The 27482-nt window shown below is 38.6% G+C and overlaps 1 protein-coding gene across 6 annotated transcripts in view; it reads right to left on the bottom strand.

The window, feature by feature from the left end:
• The window catches only part of CCDC171 (coiled-coil domain containing 171), a 157702-nt gene that overhangs the window by 120755 nt on the left and 9465 nt on the right, over positions 1-27482 (bottom strand). For all 6 annotated transcript variants that reach the window (XM_042012696.1, XM_042012695.1, XM_042012694.1 and 3 more), the window contains exons 4-8: positions 26275-26449; positions 24983-25164; positions 19907-20053; positions 7576-7668; positions 6126-6286 (exon numbers count right to left, since the gene is read on the bottom strand). In XM_042012696.1, coding sequence (XP_041868630.1) covers positions 6126-6286; positions 7576-7668; positions 19907-20053; positions 24983-25164; positions 26275-26449 — 758 coding nt within the window. The remainder of the gene's footprint in view (positions 1-6125; positions 6287-7575; positions 7669-19906; positions 20054-24982; positions 25165-26274; positions 26450-27482) is intronic.

The following is a 27482-nucleotide window of genomic DNA, read 5'->3' on the forward strand; positions in this document are numbered from 1 at the left end:
ATGTGGCTTGTAACTGGCTGGATAGAAGCTATGCTCAAAAAGGACCCAGTAACCATGGTACACAGTCACAAACCAACAGCATGGCATATGAGTGGAGATAGCTAACACCATCCTGGGCTGTATTAATAGCAGCATAGCCAGATCAAGGGAAGTGATTAATCACCTTTTAGTTGGCAGTCATTACAACACATCTAGGATAATGACCACTTTTAACTACACACATCCCTCATAACCTAGGAAAAAAGTTGGAGTGGGCTAAGGGAATGGTCACCACCACGGTTAGCAGCTGAAATACATGTAAGAACTGAGGCAACTTGGTATGTTCAAGCTGAAGAGGAGATAACTCCATGGTGTATAATAAGCCTCCCAGTATCTAAAAGGAGGTTATCAAGGAAATGCACTCGATTACTCCACAGCAGTGTTTGGCTACAGAACAAGAACTCCAAAGAGGTTCAAACAAGGAGAAATGTTTTCCAGCTTTATGGAACAGGTTCCCAGAGAGGAGCCATCTCCATTCTCCACATTTTCAAGGCCCAGCTGGATAAAACCCTGAAAAGCCTGATGTCATAGCTGATCTTGGTTTGAGCAGCAGGTTGGACTATAGATCTCCTGCAATTCCTTTCAACCTGAACTATTATTTGATGTAGCTCTCAGCAGTAGAAACATCCAGGTGTCGCTCATCTCTTTGTATCTTCTCCTATCACTCCTGTCTCCCTAGAACTGAAAGTACTGCAAACAGCTCAAAGTTTTTCCAGCTTTGAAGCTTTTGAATCAATATCAATAGCTGAAGGACCACATCAGTCCTCCAAATACCTATGCGCTTCTGCATCAGCCTGGCTGATTCTCTGCTGTAGCTGTAGATGTTTTACTTCTTATTCTTCAAAACTTGCCAGTTTCAGTCCCCCAAAGTAGCTTCTACTCTCACAGCTTTCAGAAACACAGCAAAAGCAGTTCCAAATTATTCTATGTCATGTTCTTACTCTTCAAGAAAAGTAAATTCACACAGAGACCCAAATCCCACGTTGCTTCCAATTTACATAGTGCTATTGGGTTCAGAGCTAATTAATAAATTATGCAACCCAGAAAAGCCTGTTAGCTTGGTTTTGGTTATTACAACTATATTTTTTCTAAGAAAATAAAAAATTATGCAGCCCAGAAAAACCTGTTTGCTTGGTTTCAGTTATTACAACCACCTTTTTTTCTGAGAAAATAAATTCTTACAGCATTATATAGTTTCCAACTTTGGCATTATTTACCTACATCAAGTCCAGCTAAAGAGACATGCAAGTGTTCTAGCACAACAAATAAAAGTCTGTAAGACTTTCATTTGACTAAGGCTTAAAGACAAACTCATGCAACTCCTCCAGAAAAAGAGAAAATTTGTTTGGATGCCAAACTATGTCTTAAAAGAAAAAGCCAAGATCCTGACATTGTCTGAAGTCCAAGGACCAGACCCTTCAAAGGTAAGTAGATCAAAGGCTCTTGTATTCTCTCAGAAGGGGTCCAGTGAAAGCAATCACTGATATTCACCAATGTTACTGACACTTGTATGCTTCAAAGAATAAAAAGGGCACAGGAAACAGATGAGGCAGTACCTGCCCATACCATGTAATTACCTCAAGGGAACTGAGTAGATTGATGTCCACCTCAGAAAAAGCTTGACCTTCACTACCTATCTTTATAGAGGTCTGGAAGTTTAGGTGTCTCAACTAACAAAATTGTGAGGATAGGCTGCTCATGTTTCTTCAAGATCTCTTAACAAAACCACCAACTGTTTTAACTGTGTTTTAACTGTCTTAACTTTCATGGACAGGTTTGCATTCCCTGAAATCACAGAAGACAATTTGCTTTCAAAAAACTCAGCTGGCAGAAGCTGCTAGGAGTAATTGCCTGAATCAACACATGATTGCAAGCAGTGAAAAGTAGTGTTTGGATATTAGACAATATTTATTCTCATATTCAATTAACACAGAGAACAGATGCCTCAAGTAGGCATAAATTCTGTTTTATACCAAAAAAACCTCTAGGATAGGGCAAATTGCTTTCCTGAAAAAGAAATACTGAACATAATTGTCCTGTTTAGAGCAAAAAGTGAAGGCTTTTTAAGGTTCATCCTTCATTTTAGTAACACAAGTATTTACTTCTCCGTAAGCACTAATATTGAAATTCCTAAGGCAAATGGCACCATATCTGTAAAAACTGTATTCCATAGTCTTAAGTACAAAAAATACACTTATTCAGGTATTTTCTGCAGTAATTCCAAACAAAGAAAAATATTCTCTAAAGAAATCTCTTTATTTTTCTTTTTTGAGAGTAACATTTTCATTTAGGAGTTATTCCCATTTTTCAAAGATGTAACTTTTGTGGATCAAAAATATCCTAGACACACACCCCTTCAATTCTCAAAGAAATATCTTCATACATCTAGACAAAAGATTCTCACAAGGAGCAAAACTATTGAACGCACAATACAATTCAATATCTAACCATTATCCTTATGTTGGTTCAAATAATTTAATACAGAAAAATATCTTTAAGAGTTTCTCAGAGACTTAACTGGAAAGCTACTACTTAAAGATGTTCACCTTTTTAACTAAATTTACTAATCTAAAGCTTTATAAACAGATCTTGTGGTAAAACTTGTAAAATTCTAATGGTTTGGAAAATATCTAAACAGGTGTTTAATTTACCATTAAAAATGCTGCTAGTTAGCTAATAATTTATCTCTATTGATGCCTTTCCTGGTCTTAAAATCAAGAGTCATACACGGTTAGAAGGGGAAAAGGGATTTTACCTTGGTATTTATTCTTAAGGATCCTTAGGTGTACACGTCCAGGTCATATGCATCGAGATGCACCCCGCCGAGTCTTTCCCTGTGTCCGTCCCCCCCCAACATTGGGTATAACATTATAGGCTTTTCTAATTAGCGTATCTATCAAAGATTCCCCAATGAGAGACTCAAGTGAGCCCCCTTCCCCAAGGAACCTTCCCCTGGATGGTTCTATCTTGGTTTACATAATGTGTTCTAGAGAGGACCTTGGGGTCTGGGGCACACTGATCCCTAGCTACGAGGCTTCTAAGATGTTTAGTCTCCTAGCTTGACAAACAAGTCCAAGAATGTAGGGAAAAAGCACTAGGAATACAGAAGTTGTGAAAAGGTATAACGGGTATAAAAGGCAAAAATCTTCATGGCATCATTATTATCATTTATTGATTCCCAGAACATATTCATACTAACAGCTCCCTGCCTGATTACAGAAAGCCGTGTTATGGCAGCCATGTTGACAAGACAGGACAGTTTTTTCTAGACTGAAAACTACTACAGCTTAACAAGCATTAGTCAAAAAAAAAAAAAAAAAAAAGCCCCATATTTCACTGAGGATGATGAATTTTTCCAGTCTAACCTCAATACTGTTGGGGTTTTAGGTGCTCTCCTGGCTTTTTTTTTTCTGTTAAAGGGATTTTCCCCATACGTGTTGCTAGGGGGACAAATGGCTGGGTGCTTTTAAGAAAAACAAAAGAGCTGGCTACTCTTTTCTTTCACCTGGGTGTGTGGGCAGTCCGGCATTTGGACAGAGAGGGAGGCTGCTTTCTTCGGCTGCTTTTCCTTCTGCTGAAGAAGCCCCGGGATCCCAAGCCGGCCTTTCCCCACCCTGCTGGGAGCCGGGCCATGGCCGCCCTGCCCCGCGGTTGCTTTGAGCCTCCGCTACATCGTAGCCCTGCTCGCCCTGCCTGCCCAGACCTCTGGGGGTTCTCCGTTTACATACATCTCGTCTGCCACCCGGGATTTGTGCTCGTCCCTGCTGTTCCAGCCTGCTGTTCCCGAGGGTCCGGCCGGACACCGGGATCGGCTGCCCAGGGGTTTGTGAAGCTCCTTTGTTCCATCCCTTCCCGGGATCCCAGGGCACCGGTGCCGCGTGCTCCCCGAGCTCGCTCCGGAGCGCCCCCTGCAGCCGCGGGGGAACCATCGCACCTGCCCTGCTCACCGGGAGCCGCCAGCGCCCCTGCCGGCTGCGAGCGGAACTGCACCCGAGGGGAAAGGGCCCGACAGCCGAGAAGGCTGGCACTGGGTTTGTGATTGTTTGCTGTTACTGCCAGAGTTGTTGTTGTTTGTTTGACTGGTTATACACATTTAGATATATAATAGTAAAGAACTGTTATTCCTATTTCCCACATCTTTGTCTAAAAGCCCCTTGACTTCAAAATTATAATAACTCGGAGGGAAGGGGTCACATCTGCCATTCCAAAGGAAGCTCCTGCCTTCCTTAGCAGACATCTGTCTTTCAAACCAAGACAAATACAAAGACAAACTTTGAATATTAGGTCTTGGGACAAGTGAAGAAATGATTCAAGAACAAACACTGGAAGAACACTAGTTCAAGAAAACTTTCGTAACATGAATTTTTCCATATTTTCTGGACCACTCAAATATGGGAACCTACCCGAGGGAAAAGAAAAAACCTACTACACCAAATTAAAAACTAAGAAAACCAAACCAAAATGAAAAAAAAGAAAGAACCATAGTTCATATGCTCTGTAAGAATAAAAAGTTACATACAAGAAAATCTCAGACAGTACAAAGTAGACTGTTACACAAAACTACTGATCAAACAGCCATTCCTCAAGAAAAGGCTGGTTTGAACACAAAGGAACTTTTTAAAAACAAAACAATAAAAATGGAATAAAATGTCAAATCAGTGGTGGAGGCCTTCTCCAGTTCAAGGAAAGGCAAAGAACTTGGTATCAGTTTAATGTCATGTATTTGCTGCCAGAGAACCCATGCTCAAAGTAAAAACAACCAGGCAGGATGAGATTACAGTTTAATTAACGGATGCTGTTTTAGAACTGTAGAGAATCTTACTTATACACTTAAACAGTATCACAGCTTGAAGACTGCAGTCTCCCTGAAGAATTACTTTAGATTACTATCATACTGTATTTCACAAATTTTTATCATAAAAGTTGTATCTTTTTCTTTGAGAAAAAGGTTTTCACTTTTTAATGTGACTCTGGTTTATCTAAACGCCCATTCAGACCTCTCTTCATGTTTTTTTTAACAAAGAGTCCTAAGATGTTTATAATACAGCACACGTTTCAACTATATTACTAAAAACATCTCTGTAAGCATGAATATAGGAACACTCAGGCCACAAAATTCCTTTTTTGTAGGGAAACCAGTCTCTTTTTTCCCCTCTACTGCTTGTACAAGCAAGTCACCACAAATACTTTTATGTACAGACCCCCATAATCCTAGACTGATAGATGCAAACTCTGTCTTTTCCAACCCATTCTACTACCTTGAGTCTCTCCCCACACCCCAAGTGTGCCACCTACTTTATGTCTCCTTAAACTCCCTCTTTCCCTAAATTTCATGAACTACTATCATTTATTTCACCTACTCCTCAGTTCTCTGCCTTGCAATACCATTCTTCTTCCTGACATTTTCTCACCCCAATATAAACTTCATTCAGCCAAGGAAGAAGACTCGGTACAGTGTATCCTATCTCTGCCCAGGGAATATAGCAAAACCTTTCTTCCAAAAAACATCTGTTACCACGGACACAGCAGATTGTGCGGAGCAGGAAAGGAATCCCAGGTAATTTCATCTGCTCTCATACACATCGTCCCTTCTTCTATTTTCGTTAGCTAGTTAACACTTTCCACAATCATTCAAAAGCTGAAAATGAAGATTCACCACTACAAATGATACACAACTTCTCAACAGGAGTCTTAAAGATTGATCTAGCTCATTAAAGTGGAAAATAATATTTTCATAAAAATGTAAGTCTATACAGAAGAAAAAAATCTGTTGGAACCCTGCCATGTGTGCTTTCCTACACTCCTCCCAAGCACACAGGAAACAGGACCCTGTCATAACTATCTTTTCCAACATTTTTGCTTTGGCAAATAATCAGTTACAGATCAGCTATTTTCTTTACCCACCCATATGGTTACTGATATGGACCTATTATTAATGGAACACCAGGTTCTGAACTTCAGGTTGGTTTGGGAAATAGCATCAGATTTAGTTGTTTCATACTGACTGAAAACTATATAAATGTAAACTATAAGTGGTAATCAAGCTGTCTACTGCCATTTTACAATTAATTTAAAGGGAAACTTACACATTGAGTTTTTCCAAGTTCTTTTGGGCATTGTGTTTTTCTCTCTCATATGCACTTTCTAACCCTTGGAACTCTTTCTTGATCATTTCTAAATCTGAAAGAGCTTCTTCTCGTCTGTCCTTTTCCACATGCACAGCTTCTTCAAGTTCTTGAACTCTTAACTACACCAAGTGATAAAAAGCAATTAAAGCAAGTTAGGAAACACTAACATGATCTTCAGTGCTGTTCTATGGTCTGTTCTGCTTTACAGTAGAGTATATTCTATTAATTCGATATAGAAGCATATACATGTAAAAAACATTGAACACATATAAAAATATAAGAATACATGAGGTTCAAAACAGAGACAAATAGATATGATGATGAAAATTACCTTCTTCTTTGGAGGTGTCTAGAGGTGTCTGAACAATTTCAGTTCTTATTAATACTGAAGCTTTCCAGGGAAATTCTAGTTTTTAAATAGACTCATGAAGTGTGGGACTAACAATAAAGACTACACTTCCTCTCAGAACAAAGCACACTTCTAGCTTATACATGTATGTAAACAAGGAAAAAGACTTTATCAGTTATTCACCAAAAAAACGTAAGTGTCTAAGTTTAAGGAATGTTATCCTCTCAGTTCCTTTGTATGTTGCAGCAACAGAGAGGAAATTAGGCAAACTAAATATTTTCTACTAGTTTAATTATCACTTTTAAAATTTAAGTGCCTGCACATACAGAAGATCAAGAAAATAAGAATTGAAGAATGGCAATGCTTATTTTTGTTACTCGGAAAATAGGAAAAAAAAGATACCAAATTCCCTTCTTTTTTGCTTAGTTTTTCGAAAGTCCAGTAAGTTTGTTAACTAATGTGATATTACTAAGCAATCACCATTTAATTTTTTCAAACTTTTTTTTTTAATAAACCATAATTATTTTACTGAGTCCAACACTATTATTCATATTATCAATCTTTACTGGTAACTGCAAGTATCATAACTTTGAAGATGAAATGTACTCTGAGAAATTATGTTTGAAACAGCAGTTTCAGGATGCATTACACTCTCACTCCTAGAGAAGTCGGATGCATGCACCGTATCTCCAAATTGCTCTAAGTGGCCATTCAGAAGATACAGGGCAGGATATTTAAACAGTAGTGTAGTGTTTAACTACTGTGAAACATTTCCTTTACCCTCACACTTCAAATGCTAGTGGCAATTCTCAAACTTACAAATGTGACATCTTATTCTATTATTTATTCTAATAACTTTAAAGTTCCCTGAAAAGCAGATATTCTTCCATTCTGTCCTTTTATATATTATTTTTTATGATTTTGACACTTGTTGCAATAAATCTGTTCAGGGTTTTCCCTGGAGCAAGTGTTCTTCACAGTTTTTGGAGCATTGTACCTTCACAACTTCCTCAACTGTTTTACTGTAAACTTCTATGAAATATTTAACAAAAAGTTTACCTGGATAATCTCTGAAGCAAAATTGGATGCTAAATGAGCTGCTCTCTCTGCTTCAATGCTTTCTTCCAGTTTCTTTGTTCTCACTGCAGCTGCCTAAAAGTACATTTTGAGGATATTTAAGTTCAGAGAGATGATATGACACCAAGTTTATTCAACTCATTAAGTATAATAGGACTCCATACACCAACCTGATATATCTGAACTACTTTGGAACTCTGACAACTCATACCAAGAAACACATAAAAAAATAATTTTTACATATATAGATTATTAAATTAATATTTTCTATTTAATTAAGTAAATTGATGTAACATTATGTTATTGCTGCATTTTTTATAATCAGCTAGGATCAGAAATAAAAAAAAAAAGTTAAACATTCTACCTATTGCCCCACTATTTGCTCACCTGAAGCAACATAACCAGAGTCTGTATGTTCTGAAATACATTACAATAGAGCATCTACAATTTCATAAATGAGACATGATGCACAGAAAAGATTCTTCGAAAATTTATCTGCTTAACGTACTTAATTTTAAAAAATCACAAATAGTGCCACTGTACTTTCTAAGATTATTCTCATAAATAAGAATGTCTTCAAAAAGGGTAAGAAGGACCCAGGGAACTACTAGCCAGTCAGGCCTCACCCCAATCCCTGGAAAGGTGATGGAGTGCCTCCTTCTGGATACCATCTCTATCAACATGGAGAACAAGAACGCAATCAGAGAAGTCAGCATGGGTTCAGCAAAGGGAAATCATTCTTAGACAATCTGATTGACTTCTATGATGGGACAACTACCTGGATGGATGAGGGAAGAGCAGTGCATACTGTCTACCTGGACTTCAGCAAGGCTTTCAACACTGTCTTCCACAACATCCTATAGACAAACTAGGAAGTGTGGCCTGGATGAGTGGACAGTGGGGCAGACTGAGAACTGTCTGAATGGCAGATCCCAGAGTTGTGACCCAAGGCTGGAGGCCTGTCACTACTGTGTCACAAGATTCAGTACTGGGCCTGATATTGTTGAACTTCTCCATCAGTGACTTGGACGAAGGGGCAGATGCCTCCTCAGCAAGTTCATTGATGACACAGAGCTGGGAGCAGGGGCCAATACCCCAGAGGGCCGTGCAGCCCTTCAGAAGGGCCTCGACAGGGTAGAGAGATGGGCAGAGAAGAACTGTCTGAACTCCAACAAAGGCAAATGCAGGATCCTGCACTGGGGGAGGAATAACCCCAGGCACCAGCACAGGCTGGGGTCTGATCTGCTGGAAAGCAACTCTGTGGAGGAGGACCTGGGGGTCCTGGTGGACAAGAAGCTGTCCATGAGCCAGCAGTGCGTGCTGGTGGCCAAGAAGGCCAGTGGTGTCCTGGGGTGCATTAGGAAGAGCACTGCCAGCAGGTGGAGGGAGGTGATGCTGCCCCTGTACTCAGCCCTGGTGAGGCACATCTGCAGTGCTGTGTCCAGTTCTGGGCTCCTCAGCACAAGAGAGACATGGAGTTGCTGGAGCTGGTCCAGCAGAAGGCTAGAAGGATGATTAGGGGACTGTGGAGCATCTCCCTTATGAGGAGAGTCTGAGACAGTTGGGCCTGTTCAGCTTTGAGCAGCGATGGCTGAGAGGGGACCTCATCAATGTCTGTGAGTATCTGAAAGGAGGGTGTCAGTGGATGGATCCAGGCTCTGCTTGGTCATGCCGAGCAATAGCATGAAAGGCAACAGGCACAAATTGACACACAGGGAAGTTCCACCTGAACGTGAGGAAGAACTTCTTTACTGTGCAGGTGACTGAGAACTGGAACAGGTTGCCATGACAGGTTGTGGAGTCTCCCTCACTGAAGACATTCAAGAACCATCTGGACACAATCCTGTGCAATGTGCTCTGAGATGACTCTCCTTCAGCAGGGAGGTTGAACCAGATGACCCAGTGTGGTCTCTTCCAACCTGACCTATTCTGTGACTCTGTCAAAAATAGCTTGATTAGGACACTTTATATTCTCTAGGTATTGTTCCTTCCAAACATCAGCTCCTAATTCACTTTGCCCTTAATAGAGAATTAGAAAACTATGTCCTGCTTCAGTTTGGAAGGACTCCTTAGCATCCTTCCACAGCTGAACATCTGTTAACAGGGCAGTTTTACTCAAAAAATTGTGCCAGCCTATTAAAAGTCAACAATAAATTAAAGTGATGTGGATTTCACTTCTTTTTTATAAGACTTAAAAACTCTGTCTGAAAATAATTCTATTTTAAGTTTCACAGAAGACAAAGGCAGCAGTGAGGAAGGTATCTATTACAACATTTAGAGTGGGAAATGTAATTCAAAAAAAAAATTAAATTAAGAAATGGAAACTTCACTGAGAATATTTCACTGCATACCCTAAAGAGCAAAAACACTTTTCTGTCTTTAGCTGGCTTGTTCAAGTGTCTGTTCTTACAGCAAACACTGAAATGAAAAAAGTGATTTTGCGAGTAAAGTTTTCAGGCACAACATACTAATTCACAAGCTCTGTACTGAATTTCACTTCTAAGTCTTATTTTATTTCCTGAGCACCTATCCAAAGTAGAACTATGCCTTCATCTCAGCCTCACTCCAGCTGAAACCAGAGATGCAAAACACCATCAAAATGGTTAACTTATCCTCTCAAATGGAAGCCCCTAAAAATGTTAGATTTTTTCAGTCTCAAGATGAAAAATAAAAACTGAAATAACAAATAATAGCTTGAATGAGGGCATGTGCAAGAACTAAAAACTGGAGCAACATGATTCTCCCAAACAGAACATACCAGTATCACTTCTTGGTACAGCTCTTTAAAAGAAGAGTCTGTCTTCTAAGTTAACATGATGGACACTAAATGCAAGGACAAGCCATGTGGTCCGAAGGAAACAAAAATTCGCAGAAATATAGAAACCTCAGTCCTAAGAAAATCCTGGGCTGTAAGTGAAGAAGGCAGGAGCAGGCAGACATCTCTAAGTGCCAATATATCATTCTTTTGACGTCTGAAGTAGGAGCAATTCCATTTAAACAGTAACATTTGTAGATGTTGCCTTTGCTTGTGTTGCCACAAGTCACTGAAGAATTAACTTGTAGGATTAGTATGCCTATAAAAAAAAAAGCACTGGCAAAAATTAGGATTTCAGCCACAGACATCTGTGATGAACTCTGGAATAGGAGAAACAGCTCCTTTTTACAAACAAGACAGTGTATCTAGCCTACTGGAAAAGAGTTATGAATGCTCTTCCTAACCAAAGAAGAGCCAGATGTACCTGACAGGTATCCAGTGTAAAGCATTCAAACAGATTCAAGATAGTATACAGAGAAAAATCATATTAGAAACTAGAAATCAAACTTTGACACAAAAGTATCATCTTACAGATTGTATCCCCGTATAAAGGCATGAGAAAAGTGACTTGTTCAAAACTGGTGTTTCTTCCTACAGTTAAACACCTCAATGCCCTATTGTTGCTTTTGAAGCTCCTCTTCTTCTAAACTTTGATTATTTAAAGCTTTGCCTCAGTAGTTTGTTACAATTTTGATTTTTAAAATCCTGTTTAAATTAGTTCACTTACCTCCAAAAAACAAAGAGCCAAGGAAAGAAACAAATCTTTTCATTCAAGATAAGTCACTGTCAGAGATTTGACAGAACTACCACTAATTTTTTGCATTATTAGAAACCAAAGATGAAGAGTAAACTGTGTTCTTTCCAAAAGTCTCAGAAGATTACTCAGGCAAACCTTAATCTTATTTTACCAGTCTATATACTATACCCAAAAGATCGGATGCTTAAAAGAGCTTGCAGAAAAGCTACGTATGTGTATTGAGGAAGTCATGTAAATTCTGACTGTGGAGCAATAAATATTCTTTTTCCTCTGCTCTATGATTACCTTGCTGAAGCTCACCGTTCACTATAACTCTAGAAAATTTAAACAAAGTCAGATGCCAGCAAATCATTGAGAAATCAGTCAGAAAAAAACCCCAAACTTTATGAGAGATATCAAACCACCCACTACCACTTAAGCATGGCTAATCAATACAGATTTATTAATAGAAAAAAATTCAGATTTGCTTAGACTGCTCTAAGGAAAAGAATCTTGGTATTTCAGTCTATCGAACTGCACATCAGCCATAGAACTTGCACCTGGATCCGAAGCTGAGTCTGAAGACTCAGCTGGGAAGAACACAGCTGCAACAAAATGCCATATAGAAAATCTATTCTATTTTGCTGATGAAGGTTCAAACAGGTTCTACTTATATGCACTTCACTTCACAGTGAGAAGCTGCATACTCCACCAGTGAGAACAATCTACTACACATTCCATGAGTAGAAGAAAAATGTCAGGGATGAGTCTAACCTGTAAAACCACGGTAAGAATTCCAAAAGGAGAAATGGGAAGGAGTTTTGTTTTCCTCTCTGACAAACAGAAAGACACTAGTATCAGAATCAAGTTAGACAGGCAAACGTCTTTGAATCAAATGAAAGATGAGAATCAGTATCCTTACTGAATCACGTCTGAAAATTTTACATGATGCTTGTCTACACAAAAGAGGCTGTGTGAAAACAATCTAGAGCAAGCTTGCAGGCCACAGATATCCAGATCATAGGCTTTTATCTGGGAGTCAAATGGGAATACATTCTGGTTTAACATGGAAAGCTTCTTGTCAGGTCCAAATCCATCTCAAAGATGGATCAAAAAGTGAGTTCTCCACTGATTACACAGTGTTTGCTCATCCAACATGGAAAACATTGGTTATTCAAAAAGATTCAGTCCCTTGTAACTTTCATGTGCACCTAACAAGACATATGAAGGCAGACATCTTACTTAAAATAGAAGACACAAACTCATGGAATTTCTGAAGTTTTCTTAGATATTCAAGCTGATTGATTTCAGCCATAATTTAAAGAACAAATCTGGGATCAGTTTCCATGATAGCACAGACAATTTTGACTTTTGAGATACACTAAATAAAACTGACTAAGAAAAATTCAATGCCAGCGTTTAAACTTTCAGGCAAACATGCTTAGGTTTAATCTCTTAAGGTTCTGTCACTTTTTTCAGTGTCCCGTTGCATATCAATGCTAATGTGGTTTCTAGGAGACACTTTCTACACACTTACAGTTTCCAGTACCATTTTCCAAACTGTCCTTTGTAGCTTCCACTTTTTTGTCCCTCAGACTTGCCTGAAGTACTGCAATATTGTGAGTAGTGGTGTACTCCATACTGAAAGCCTTAATTTAGTACCTACATGATACATTGTGCAATACCACATCTGCTGTTTGACATTTACATTTAGATAAAAATACCCTTTATCAGACAAGCAACTAGGAAAACAGTAGGGGAAAAGAAGTAAAAGATACATTTACAACACTTACTAAGCTTAGATATAGCAATGGAAATAAATTTTCTCTTTTCTGCTTCTATTTAAACCCCTTCTGCAAGATGGTTCAGTTATCAGGATACTTACACTTACCCAAGGCTTATGTCCAACCACTATGTGAAATGCTCAGCCAAGATAGTTTTAAGTGAAGAGGACACACATGTGCCTCATATCTGGATCAGCATACAACCATTCTGTTTGTGTTTCCATATTCAGACTCAGATCTTTTTCCTACTTAAAAGCATTTCCCTATGGCTCATAGCTTAAACCAGGGGGTCTAAACACAACTGTGGGAGATGTGCTGACCACTTCCACCTAGTGTTAGAAACACTGATACCTCTTGATCATGGTAAGGTGGAGCCATCTCCTGTCCGGAAAATAAACAACCTTTTAGTAACTATAAAGTTACTTAAATACAAATAATTCTTAACCACTGAAGTAAATGTTCTTTTAGCCTGACAATGTGGCTAAGCCTCACTATACACATTTCCTGTACTTAAAGTCTAGGGAAGCATGTCTCAGTGACAGAATAGCCATGCTTGACCTGCATGACACCGGATAAACAATTACACTGGCATGGGAGCTACAAGATAAGCCAAATGCTTGACTTTAGGTTAAAGAAAGGGTAAAAACAACTAGGACTGCTGAACTGATATAGTTTGGTTGCCTTTGGATGAAGTCCAAGACCATTCCAATCTCCTACTGAGCTGCAGCTGGAGAAGCCATCTGAGCTGCACCCCCTTTCTAAAGTCCTTTATGGGAGAAAGATTACTCTTTTGGTTCTCATGCTCAGTAGATAGTAAAGACCTTAACAGTACATGAATTGACACTGTTACTCTATACATGCACATAGACAAGACTCATGTGACTTGTTGCTAACTCCTCGTGAGGGCTACATGAAACAGTTTTGAAACAACTTTGGTCTGAAAGTAAGATAAGACTAACCAGTCTCCAAACTGGACTTCAATAGTATCATGACACAGGAGACTATGAAGAGGAAGCTCCTCTCTGAGAGGAAGTCCATTAGCATAGAATCATAGAATAGCTTGTGTGCAAAAAAATACTAAAGATCACCCTCCACTAAGCCACCTCACTCAAAGCCCCATCCAACCTGGCCTTGAACCCTGCGAGGGATGGGGCACCTACAGCTTCTACAGGCAGCTACTTCCAGTGCCTCATCACCCTCACAGTAGAGAAATTCTTCATAATATCTAATCTAAACCTACTCTCAATTTAAAGCCATTCCCTCTTGTTCTATCACTATATGACTTTGTAAAAAGTCTTTCTCCAGCTTTTTTGTAGCCTCCTTTTGGTACTGGAAGGCTGCTATAAGGTGTCCCCAGAGCCTTCTCTCCTCCAGGCTGAACAGTCCCAACTCTCTCAACTGGTCTTTATTGGACAGGTGCTCCAGTCCCCCAATCATCTTTGTGACTCCCTCCTGTTGGACCTCTGTTGGGCTCACTCCAACAGGTCCATGTACTTCTTACGTTGGGGACCCTATTACTGGATGCAGCACTGCAGGTGGGGTCTCACCAGGGCAGAGCAGAGGGGCAGAATCCCCACCCTCATCCTGCCGGCCATGCTGCTTTGGATGCAGCCCAGGATATGCAGGTGGGTCTCTGAGCTGCGAGCGCACACTGCTGGGTCCTGTCCAGCCTCTCATCCACATCAGCACCCCCCAAATCTTTCCCCACAAGGCTCCCACTCCATTCTCTGCCCAGCCTGTATTTGTGCTTCAGATTTCCCTGAGCCAGGTGCAGGACCCTGTACTTGGCCATGCTGAACTTCATGAGGTTTGCACAGACCCATCTCTCAGGCCTGTCAAGGTTCCCCCGGATGGGATCCCTGCCCTCCAGCGCATCAGCTGCACCACATAGCTCAATGTTGTCAGCAAACTTGCTGAGGGTGCATTTGATCCCACCATCTGTGCCACTGACAAAGATGTTAAAAAGCACTAGTCCCAATACCAATCCCTGTTTGACGAATGCTTTCTACTTGGACATCAAGCCATCAACCACAATCCTTTGAGGGCAACCATCCAGCCAACTGTTTATGCACCAAGTGTTCAGCCATCAAATCCACGTCTCTCCATTTTAGAGACAAGGATGTTGTACGGGACAGTGTCAAATGCTTTGCAGAAGTCATTATGTCAGTGAGCTTGTCACTGGAGAAATACAACTTTGGAGCCACCACAGAGCTCCCATTACAAAAACTGCAGTGCTTAGAATCCTCTAAGTACATAGTACTAAATATTTTTATCTAGAGAAAGTACACCTCTTTAGTTAGATATAGAGATATAAAGATCTACATATACATGTAAGTATACTACATACTAAGCATGTAGTAAATAATATGTGAGAGCCACAGCAGCTAGAATTCCTAGATGACAGTTATGCTTTGTGGAGACACTAGAAAGCAGATGATGAAGTAGGAGTAAGTTGTCAAGAAGTGTGTAGTCATAGATGACAAACAGTTTAACAGTCAGCTGACTGAGGAATGTGTCCTTTCCTGCATTGCTTGGAGCTTTTGCAAGTCTTTCTGATGAGAACCATAACTTACTTAACAGTGCAGTTCATAAGGAGAAAAAAACCCAAAACGTACGTTTGCAGTTTTGGGAGGGGTTAGTTTTGTTTTCAGTTGAGATCTAAGTTTCATCTTTCACTAACTTAGATAGAGTGAGAAATAAGCCCACAGCCTTCAAGTATTGCACATACATATACCTCCTACAAACAGAGATACTAACCATTCTCCAAGTCCTCTTTGCAGTCATCTCCCCATCACAGCAGCATTACCAAGCTAATACAAGCACACATGTTTAGCGCCACATGTCAGTATACACACCAGACACAAGGGAAGTAGAAACGGCAATGTGAAAGCTAATGGAATGGTCTCTAAATGGAAACTAAAAGTCTCAGAAATACGACAATACACTCAGTCTCAGAAATTAAACAGACCAAGTTATGGAACATTTTTCAGGCCTCATAAGAAAGACTTAAAAAATTTGAGAGACCTGAAGCTTCAGCTTACTAAGAGTTGGCAGCCTCAAACACATTAAAAAAATAATAGAAAATTATTGTATTTCTAGGAATAAGGCAAAGAGTTTGAAATTTATAAACTAATAATTTTGTTTCTTGTGGTAAAATCCACATTCTCATTGCAAAACCACATTCCCACCCTTCCTTTTGGCTGCATATATCACAAGAAACACTATTTTTATATTAAAAGTTTTCTGTATTTCCCAAGAATCCTCATTAAAAATTGAGCTCAAGGCTAAAATAAAAGACACTGGTTCTGGAAAACTGATTATCATAAGTAGTATTATCTTGATGAGTTAAATAGCAATACATCAGTAATTTATTTGGCTACTGATCCTCAGGCTAAAAAGGAAGAATGATATCTGAGGTTCTCAATCTCAGATTTTTCTGGCACAGTGTATTTTCTACTTCAGAAGCACTCCAAGTCTATGCAACGCATGGGTATCACTGGAAACTGGAAAGCTAGCAGGTTTGACAGTGCAGCAACAGCTATCTTTCAACTGAAAAGTCCACAGAAACTTACTGTTATTCTTTCTCTGAATTTCTAACTCTGGAAACTAGAAATTTCCTCTTTTCGACCACGATCAGAGTGATCATTGAGGGATAAAACCAGATGAATATTTGAAGAAAAAAAAAATTTAAAAAAACCAAAATGGGGGGCAGGCAGGCTTTTTGCACACTCCTTTCTTTATAATAGTCTGTTGGATATAATTCTTCATATGAGTGTCATTGTACTACAAGAAAAAATTCTAACTTTAACATTTCCTTCCATTAAGAAAACCGAAGTATTTTTCAATGGATTTCTCCCTTATGTCCAGCAGAGGGTAGCAAAAGAACAGATTTGTGAACTCCGGAGAATGTTCATCGCCATTGCGTTTCAAGTAGTGCATAATATAAGATTTTAAGATTGGGGTTTTAAGTAGAATTACACTACTCCTCACAAAATCACCTTAAGAAGTTTGTTCTCATCACCAATAACTTAAGTATACATTTGGTAACTAAATGACCATTAACATGAGGTAGTCAGCATGGAAATTGAAGATATATATCCTATATCCATCAATTTCAATCTATAAGCTAAAAATTCTATTAAGAGATAAGAAAAATACAGAGCTACTTCATGAAAAAATGTAGACAGTTCTGTCTGGGGCATACTACTTTAAGGCTTCTATACCTGAATGGAAATTCAGCTTGGATACTGATATTATGATGCGCTTAGTGGATGAAGGAAGTTATGGATGTTACATCTCTAGTCTTTAATAAAGGCTTTGATACCATTTCCCACAGCATACTCCTGGAGAAACTTGCTGCTTATGGTGTGGACAGGTACACTGTTTGCTAGGCAAAGAACTAGCTAGATGGCCAGGCCCAGAGAGTGGTGGGACCAGATGTACATCCAGCTGGCACTTGGTCACCAGTGAGGCTCCCCAAGGCTCAGAATTGGGGCCACTCCTGTTTAATATCTTTATTGATGATCTGGATGAGGGGATTGAATGCACCTGCGTTTGCAGATGACACCAAGGTGGGCAGCAGTGTTGATCTGCTGGAGGGTTGGAGGGCTCTGCAGAGGGAGCTGGAATGGCTGAAGAGATGGGCCAAGACCAGTGGGCATGACATTTAACAAGGCCAAGTGCTGAGTCCAGCACTTCAGCCACAACAACCCCAGGCAGTGCCACAAAGCTGGGGGCAGAGTGGCTGGAAAGCTGCTCAGCAGAAAAGGACCTGAGGGTGCTGGTGACAGTGGCTGAACATGAGCCAGGGTGTGCCCGGGTGGCCAAGAAGGCCAATGGCATCCTGGCCTGTGTCAGCAATTGTGTGGCCAGCAGGACCAGGGAACTCATTCCAGATAAGGGATTGTCCCCCTGTACCCAGCACTGGTGAGGACACGCCTCAAATTCTGTGTTCAATTCTGGGCCTCTCAATTCAGGAAGAACATCAAGGTGCTGGAGTATGTCCAGAGAAGGGCAATGGAGCTGGGAAAGGGTCTGGAGCACAAGTTCTGTGAGGAGTGGCTGATGGAGCTGGGGTTATTTAGCCTGGAAAAGAGGAGGCTCAGGGGAGATCTTACCACTCTCTACAACTGCCTGAAAGGAGGCTGTAGCCAGGTGGGGGTTGGTTTCTTTCCCCAAGTAGTAAGTGACAGAATGAGAGGAAATGGCCTCAACCTGTAACAGTGGAAGTTTAGACTGGATATGAGGAAAAAGTTCCTCATGGCAAGGGTTGCAAAGCATTGGAAGAGGCTTCCCAGGGAAGTGGTATAATCACCATCTACAAGGTTATTGTAGGCCCTTTCAGATAATTACACACATGCAATTTACTTTTAAGATGGTAGAGTGAGATGCAAGCTGACAAAACAATATGTATTGAAGTCTAATCTAGTTTGGTGTTTTTGATTCAAAGACTTGTGCTAATTTTCTTTAACTTTCAAATGCAAAAGGTTTCATCACATACTTTTCTTTAATCACTGCTTGAATAGTACCACAAGACTAATTTTTCTGTAGACTGAATATATTTTCTTACATTATTAAGATATTCAGAAAGTTAAAATAGTTTAACAAAAATTAAGAAGCAAAAAAAATTTTATCTGATTGTGGTTAATAGGTAGAATTCCCTGATAAGATCATCATTAGGGTATAGCAATTGTACATTTTCAAGGAACTAAGTGCTTTCTTTTCAAATTTACACATGGTGTAAAAATATATAAAAATAAATCAAAATATTTAGAAAGATAAATGATTTGCTGCCTTGCTCCTCCTCCTTTCAGCTCATAACTTCTCTGTTAGTATATGAAAAGCCATGAAGTCACAAGAAGAGTCCTTATTCAAGTACTTGGAAGCAAAACTCTGTTTTTTAAAAGGGGTATTGGAACTCCACAGTATGCAACAATTTCCAACTGAAGGCAATTCCACCTAGGCCAGTAAGTGCAGCTCAAAATACATGACAATAGATTTCCTGTAGCATTCTTTGAGGGCACAAAGGTCTACCTTATTGGTCAATAAGTCAGTGTTTTTAGTTGATGAGCTTTGATCTTCCCTGTAGGAATTTTCTTTTGTGCTTCATCTTTAATGCAGGACTCTACCTACCTAGAAATCAATGCTTAAAACATTTCTTTTGCCTTTAAGAGAAAAACAACAGAAAAAAACCACAGCTGAAAACTATGCCACTTGTTTCTTTAAGGTCTTTTAGAAGTGACAGTTCTTTTAAATTCATTGGAGAAAATATTTAAAGATGCATTTGGTAGAAAACATACATCAGGATAAAGAATTGTCCACTCACTATGCTTTTCTGCAATGACAAATGTTCTACCAAGAAAGTCTTGATCCAGACTGTACATACAGATAAGATAACTACTACAAAGCCTATCAGTGGATAAATAAAATATTGAAACTTAGGAGGAAACTAGCTTTTTAGTGTAAACAGCATATTTACAAAGTCACAACTCTCAAAAACTAGAGACTTCTCAACCATGGCTGTCACTCAACAGAGAGGAGAACTAAGCCTGCAGTAACTAACTCTAGACAGGAAGAGGCTGCTGTGAGACCATTGTCATCGTCCAATATTCTACTCCCTCACCCAGCAGAACATCTGGCAACTTTTGCAGCTCCAGCAGATACTCCACCAGAAATCCAATAAGCCAAAAAGATAAGAAGATAGACAAATTAAGACATTTAGATTTCCTAAAGCAAAGTTAGCCTTGTTTTCACACTTAAATAAACCTTTTCCTATCTGCTGTTCAAACATGAGTCTCAAGCCAAGCTCATAATATAAGTGGCATTCATCTGCTCAGCCTTTTCTGCAAAACAGATGTTCAATATTTTGTTCATCAAGTACTTAGAATTACAGCCTAACTGGAAGGTTCCATCCCTCAAAAATTAAATTGCTCAGTGTCAGTGCTGTTGAAACTAATAGCAATAGTCAAAAAGCCTTACTTCAAGTTCCTTTCTAAGTCTCTTCTCTCGTTCGGTGCTGCATTTAAGTTCATTGGCTTGGCTTCTCAGCACCTCATTACAGCCACTGTGTTCCACCTCCACATCTCTCAATTTCTTGCGCATATTTTGCAGTTCATTATTCAGCTCCTACAAAAAAAATAAGGCATTAAGAGTTATGTTTTCTAATATAAAATATCATAGTAGAAGTATCAAAAGAGGAAAGACTGCATCAGAACAAGTTATTAAAATCTAATACGTCAGCACATGTCAACCATTTACCATAAGATATGCTCTTCATTCACCACCAGGTAACATGTGTTGGCTCAAAACTCACTACGAACATGACCTTCTGCAGTAATACTAAAATCAGAGCCAATTCTCCGCAGGAAACCTTTCTCTAAAGGACTAAAAGGCTGCTCCTCCAATCTGTTCTCTCTCACAGCTCAATAGCAATGGTGGAGAGGGAAACAGTTAAGTGCATTTGATGAAATGATACATAGAAGTTTTACTTTGTTATTATTTTAACTGTTAGAACTTCAAATCAAATAATCAGACATTTGTTGAAAGTTACTCCCATAGACTAAATATTCTTAATTTCTACTGTTCTGAGGACTTTTCTGTCTAGAAACTGAATTTAAAAATTAGCTACATGAACTATGAAGTTCTCATAAAGATAAAATAACTAAACAGTTCCCCACCACAATTTCTGCTTTCGGAAGTTGAACCAAGCTACAGGTTGGTGTAATTACTAACACTATTGGACTCAGCAGCTCTATGGAGTCACTAACACAAAATCCTCATTCATGCCACACCAGACATGGTGGAAAGTAGCCAAATAATGAGCCCCCAGTAGCCTAGTGCATATTTAAGCTGGAGATTCCAGAAGCCTCAAAAAAGAATAGCTTTGGTCTAGTGGACAGGAGTAAGCTTTTCCATAACTAGTATCAGAAACAAGCTACAAATCCAGTGACTTAGCTGGAGGACCTTTGGAGAGCCAATTACTTCCAGTGCAAAACACAGAAAGATTACCGTAAGTCCTCCTGCTCATTTATTCCTATCAGTTATCGTGGCAAGAGACATTTTGTGAAAATAAACCAGTTGGTCTATAAATTCTGCTATTACTCTTACATCACATAATCTTTTTCCTGAAGATTACTAATCATAAGGCATCTGCAGAGCAGGGAGAAGAAGGAAAAGAAAATGAATTATTCATAAAGAATGATCCTTCAGAAGATTGAAATTTGACAGAACCATGTTTATACATGAAGGTCAAAGAAATACGAGTCTTTTCCAAAGTTCGGAAAATAAATTTTAGAAGTTATTAATGACTGAAGGTAGAAAGTTTTGGCCACTTAAGCATGACAATAGGGATTCATGACTCTCTTACTAACACCTAGCGCCACTCCATTATTATCAATTAGTAACTGAAAATTTTAATTTATTGTCTCTTTTTTCATGAAGAGGCACTATGGCACAATTTTTTGGCCTTCTCTGAAAAGGTAACAAGGAGCATGCCTGTGAAACAAGTGAACTGAAAAATAGGAACCTCAGTAAACCAAAATACTGCAAAAACAGTCTACCTGGATATGGATTAAATTTAATGTAATCCTCTAACTTTTCCTGTAATACTAAGACAATGAAGAGGTTTCTTCCCATCAGCATGGTAAAAAAAATATTTTTACTCAAATTTACAACTACTCTCATCTTCTCCATATTGCAAAGATACAAAAATATTACTCTTCAGATTTATCTTCCATATATCAACAAAAGTGAGCTGTGAAAACTGCATATGAAATCAGTAATAGATCATTTTCTGGAAAAATACTACTTCAAAATATTTCATGCTGGAAATGTAGTTAACACTAGCAGACAAAAACTGACATGAGTAATACATCAAGCATGTTAAACAAGTCAACATGACTTTCAGAACCTTGAAGTCTCTGAACTTTTCAGACATGGTATGACTGTGTGAGACTGTTTCAGCAGTTACTTGCACTTAGAAGGTTCAGAAAGAAACATACTTCACCATGCTAAAAAAAACCTCTATATATACATGTGTATCTACATGTCATATACACACTGACTGTACATATTTGCTTATAAAAAACATGGCTGGTTGGATGGTTTAACGTGTGTATAAACAACACAATTCGCCAATAGTCTAAGGAAAAACAGCGCTTCTGTGAACAAATACTATATTTCTGACTGACCACAAGATGATGCTATTGCACTTACTATTGAACTCCAACATCTTTCACCATGCACCAAACACTATGCTAAGCACACTCAATACAGTGCAGTACAAACCTTTCTCTGTTAGAAAGCAGAGAGGATTACTTTTCCTCCATATCATAGAGACACATTTTAGTAGATTAAACTGACTTCATTTCTATGACTACCTCAGCATTTTCATAGCCAAGTTCAGACTTGTAGTTCATGAAGTGCAGTTTTGGAACCAGCATTGGCCATACATGCTTAGAATCTTGCTTCTATGTATGTATTAAGACCATTTTATTTAGCTTTCATCTCATAACTCAAAGTAACTATAAATTATTTAAAACAGGACTGTAAATACACAACACAAAAGACTGGAACACATTTGAAGTTTTAATTAACAAACCGAGACCCATCTGACATTTATATGCCAAGTTAAATCAGTTAAGCTTTCAAACAACAACACAGTCAAGTCCAGCTTTAACATTTATGTATGTATTTTCTATTTCCCAGAATTTTGTAACTATGTATGACTATAACTAGGGTGATGGGCAAAGGAACACTACAATAGCAAAGCAGGAAAATTGAACCAAATTTGAAAATTTTACTATTCAAAGCACACTAGGAGTTGGCATCTAGTAGTGAATCACATTTAGTTCAGGAGTGAACAATTATATAGCTTTAGTACACTCTTCCAACAAAACTCCTGCTTCTACAAACCACCTTCCACTTCTGAATAAACACACATTGACAGAGAACACAACGACCCAAGCAATCCACTGTTCCTTTTGATCTGAGAATAAACGCCACTTCCAAGAGTACAGAAAACTTCTTAAAACATCGTGCTTTTCATACAGTATTAAACGCACTGAATGTACTTCTGAACACTTTATACAAAAGATGACAAGTCCACTCCAAACCCTTCCCAACATAACTCAGTCTACTGTTAGCCAGAACACAGAGCCAAAGCTCCACTCTTAGCCTGCTTTACCCAGCAACTTAAAAAGAAAACTGTGTCTAAGTTTCCTCATAGCCTAAACCTAACCCTAGTTTTTTAAGCATTGACTTTGAAGGAAAACTGACTCATGTTTCTGTTGGTTTGAGAAGGACCTCAGGGTACCACCTGTCAAAGAGCTCACATATTTTTCTCTGAAACCTTCTCTTTCTTTTTCTTTTCCTAAACTATTCCTTTACAGTTCTCTCAATTAGTCTCTCAAAGTACTGTTCAACATATCCACAAAATTACTGAGGGGGAATTTCCTTTTTACCCTTCATTCAGAGAAAATTCAAATCAGTGGGATCCTTTTCCACCATCAGGTCTCCTGGTAATTAAGACAAGCAACACAGTGCAACTCCTTTTGCAGTCCATGCACAGAAACACTATTTATCCACACACTACCTGATTTCTACTAGAGGTGTCATTATTGCACCATTCCTTCCAGATCTTGCCTTCAAACAGCTGAAGAGTCAGTACACAGTAGCTTTGCAATATACATAATTAAGGGATTGTCTCTGCCCTGTTTCTTTTGAGAGCTGTTCCTACACGTGCCATATAGAATCTGACCAATAGCACCGTAACATAGTACAACAGTTACTGGTTGTAAACAAACAGGTAGGTTTGCTGTCAGAACTCAGCTATCAAGCTGCCAGGCAAGGATTGTTTAGTGTCATTTTGGAAGACTGTTTGGTACTGTCTCAGGCTTGGAGCTGACAGGATGGGAAGAAAGCAATCAGAAAATTTTCTACCGCTTGACCAATGCCCATCTCAACTGAGACAAGTTTGTCACATCTTAAAAGGGACTATAAAGGAAGAAAATATATTAAAAAGTTAATCTTTTAGCAGCAATCTGTTCTCTGCGTACATCATGCAATGCAAATGTCTATCAGCCTTAACAGAGTCTCTGCATACAGTCCATTTTACGAAGAATACATAAAATGGAGTATATACAGCTGAATACATTCTTGTTTTTCCTCAAAATGGTATTCTCACATAGCTAAGATACAACATATGTAACTTGACATTTAAAAAGATTAAAGTCTAATTGAAGTACAGTGGTGTAATTGTTTGTGTCCCTGTGGAGCAAGTAAAAGTTAGGTATGTTTACTCAGCACTTCCACACCATAATGCTACATTATTTCTTCAAAACATATTTCAGTTTTGAATAGCCTGACTGCCTAAAAAAAGTGTAAAAACAAGCTTATACTTTTATTATTTTTTACACATTTGATACCCGAAGGATATATAAACATCAGTACAAATCAGGAAATACAATTACTAAAGAACAAAACCCCACACTCTAAAACAGATTACAAGACCATCTCTTGAGTATTAGGTGATTTTTATCTAACCAAATGGCAGAATTTCCAACAATGCTTATTTTTCATATGTGGTATGGAGTGAATTATTCACACGATACACATGTACAATGCACAGCTGGAAATCCTATCATCACTGTTCAGGTTTGCTGAAAGTATGTGGTCTTCATATTACACAAACTATTTTCATAGTCACAGGCTATTGGATGTCAGACTCGGGGAAGTAACAGGGAAATGGAATCAGTGGGTGTGAGGTGCCCCTGATTTTACTCAGTATTGCATGACAGTGCAAATGGACTGTGCACTGGTAACTTGATTTAGGCATTTACCATCAAAATCAGCCACAACACATTTCATCAAAGCAAGAAAGACTGTGACACACCAAGTGTAACTTTATAAGGCTACCTTCTTCAGAAACACTCTGCAGCATTTAGCTTCTTGGGGAATTTTTCCTAAATCAGAAAGACCTCAACTCACTACACACTTCACACTAAGAAAGTTCCAGCCATTATCTCATGCAACTTTCCAACTATTAATACACCATACCAGTAAAATCGTTTCTACTTGGTTTCTTTCCTTAAGAAGGAATACATATTCATTGTTATAAATTCTGCTGATATCATCCTTCGCCCTTGCAAGTCTTTGCTGTTCTTCTTCCCACTTCTGTTGAGCATTGTGAAATGTTTTCTCAGTCTCTGTCACTTTCTGCTGAAGGTTTTCATTGAATACTATTGTTTAAAGAAAAAGAGAAAGGAAAAAAAAAACAAGTAGTACAGCAAAACATATCCAGAAAAAAACCCCAAACACACAATAATCATCAGTTCTTCTGTATATTGTGATACCCTGTGGAACACTGCAACATTCACATTCCAGCACAGGAGAGCACCATCTTCACTAAGAAGAAACTAGAAAATTTTATGCTCCTATTGCATGTTTCCCAAAAGAACATAGGAATGGTTGAGAGATTTTTAAAAATTAAAACACTTTTTTCTCTTGGAAAAGAATAAAAACTTGAGATAACTCTTTGTGGGTCCCTTCCAAATCAGCATTTTCTATGATTCTGTGAAATAACATCTTTATAGAATGGAAGACTTATTTTCAGATTTCTACATTTTGCCAGTTTATTTCCAAATGTCATTTTTGATATAGATATTAGTCTGTATCAATTAAATTTGAGCTCAGTTTAAATGACTGTAAAGATAGGCACCTGTTCCATGAAAGAGAGTATCAACAAACCTAAGACAGGTTGGGCTACCAAGCAAAGATCTAGCTTTTCCAAGGAAAATTAACTGGTCCTTAACAGATTTAAATCTTCAGCCCACAAATGACCTGAGATGGGGAACACTGTATACACTCTTCTGTGAAAGCTTAAATGCCATGGAAGTCTTCCTAATCTGTAAGCAGCTTTACAGGAGAAAATACTTTACAATGGCTTTTCATTTTACTGAATACAACTAGCTGCATTGGCACTTAAGTCATCAGCACTTTTCAACAGATTTTTATTTCAAATCCATCCCAGATTTCTGACATTTCTTCCTAGTCAGAAAAGAATGAAATGAAGAGAACACATTAAGATGACACAGAGAATCAGTGGACACAATGATAGGAAAGGACTGTCAGACAGCCAGTTAGTTTTAATTCACACGTGAGACAGTAAGAGTTTTGTGAACTCTTAGGAGTTTTCAAAAGCTAAAAATGGATAAGAGACCAGAAACCTAAGAGAGATTCAAGAAAAACAGCAGTAACTAGAAAATTTAATTAAGTCCCCACTTCTCACTTACCTTACTGACATGAAACAGACTTAGCCTTTATTCCATCCTTACTTCTTTGAAACCTACCTTGCAGTTCCACAAGTTTGTTTTTTGCATCAGTTAACTCTTCTTCTGCAGTACGCATTTTCAGATGGGCACCTTTTCTGGCAACTGCCAGTTTGTACTCCAGACCTTGTCGAACAGCCTCTCCTCTCTCAAATTGCGACCGTAATTTGATTATCTGGTTTTCATAGTTGGACACCTAGAAAAAAAATTTCACAGAACTGCCAACAACGTTCCCTTGAAAAAGTGCAACATGTTACAGAAAGACACCTACAGAACATTTTTAAAAGATACTTGGAATCACATTCACAACTGCTATCTTATTCCATTTGAATTTGAAATACAATCTTGCAAATGCACGTTTATGCACACTTTGATACTTTACTGGTTTGTGCAAACTGATCCTTTTCCTAGATTAATTTCATCTACCTTAAACATACCCCTCTATTTTTCCAAAAATACACCACCTTAAAAAAACTAACCATATATTACTGTCATCTTCCTGCACCTCAGAGGAAAAAATGCCACAAGAGAAACATTATATTCCACAGACAGTTTTCTGGTAGCACTCAGAAAAACGATCATGTTGGGATACTAGACTATTAGACACCTAATAATTCACAAATATACATACGAGCGTAAAATTCAGCCCAATAATGCTCAGTAGTCAAACAGATGCTATTAATGCTAACACACAACAAACTAAGAATAGAGAACGCTTCCAAAAGGGATCTTATACAGGCTGAGAAACAATATTTCCTGCCAAAAACTGGATTCAGAAAATCAAAGTAAAGATATTTCAACACAGGAAGGTGGAAAGTAAAATACATATTCCTTCAGAACATCTACAAAGTCGAAAAATTCTTGTTAATGACAACTTCATGCATGGGAAATCACCCGCTTTACAAAGGATTTCCTTGATACTGTTGTAGCAAACTAGTATTGAAATGAAGTAGCATCAAAAATACATTCAATTAATCTTTTCTTTAGTTTGAATATCAGTTTTCCCATTAACAAACACAGGAAAAGGTAGGTGCTGAGTTGTAATCAGTTTCAGCATATTGCTGCTAGGCACACTTCCCACATTTGCTAAAATGCCAATCTGGCAGTTGATAATCTGGTTTAAACTATGCTGCTGAAGAAGTAGTTTTACTACTATAGGTAGCAATTCTGCTCTAAGCAGTCTGTGGTGGCCGGTGAACATACATCACAAGGGACAGAGAGTTTCAGTA

This window comes from Corvus kubaryi, unplaced genomic scaffold (assembly GCF_017639235.1).
Source record: "Corvus kubaryi isolate FWS band 111438036 unplaced genomic scaffold, C.kubaryi_AGA036_p1.0 split1-37296, whole genome shotgun sequence".
Lineage (NCBI taxonomy): Eukaryota > Metazoa > Chordata > Aves > Passeriformes > Corvidae > Corvus > Corvus kubaryi.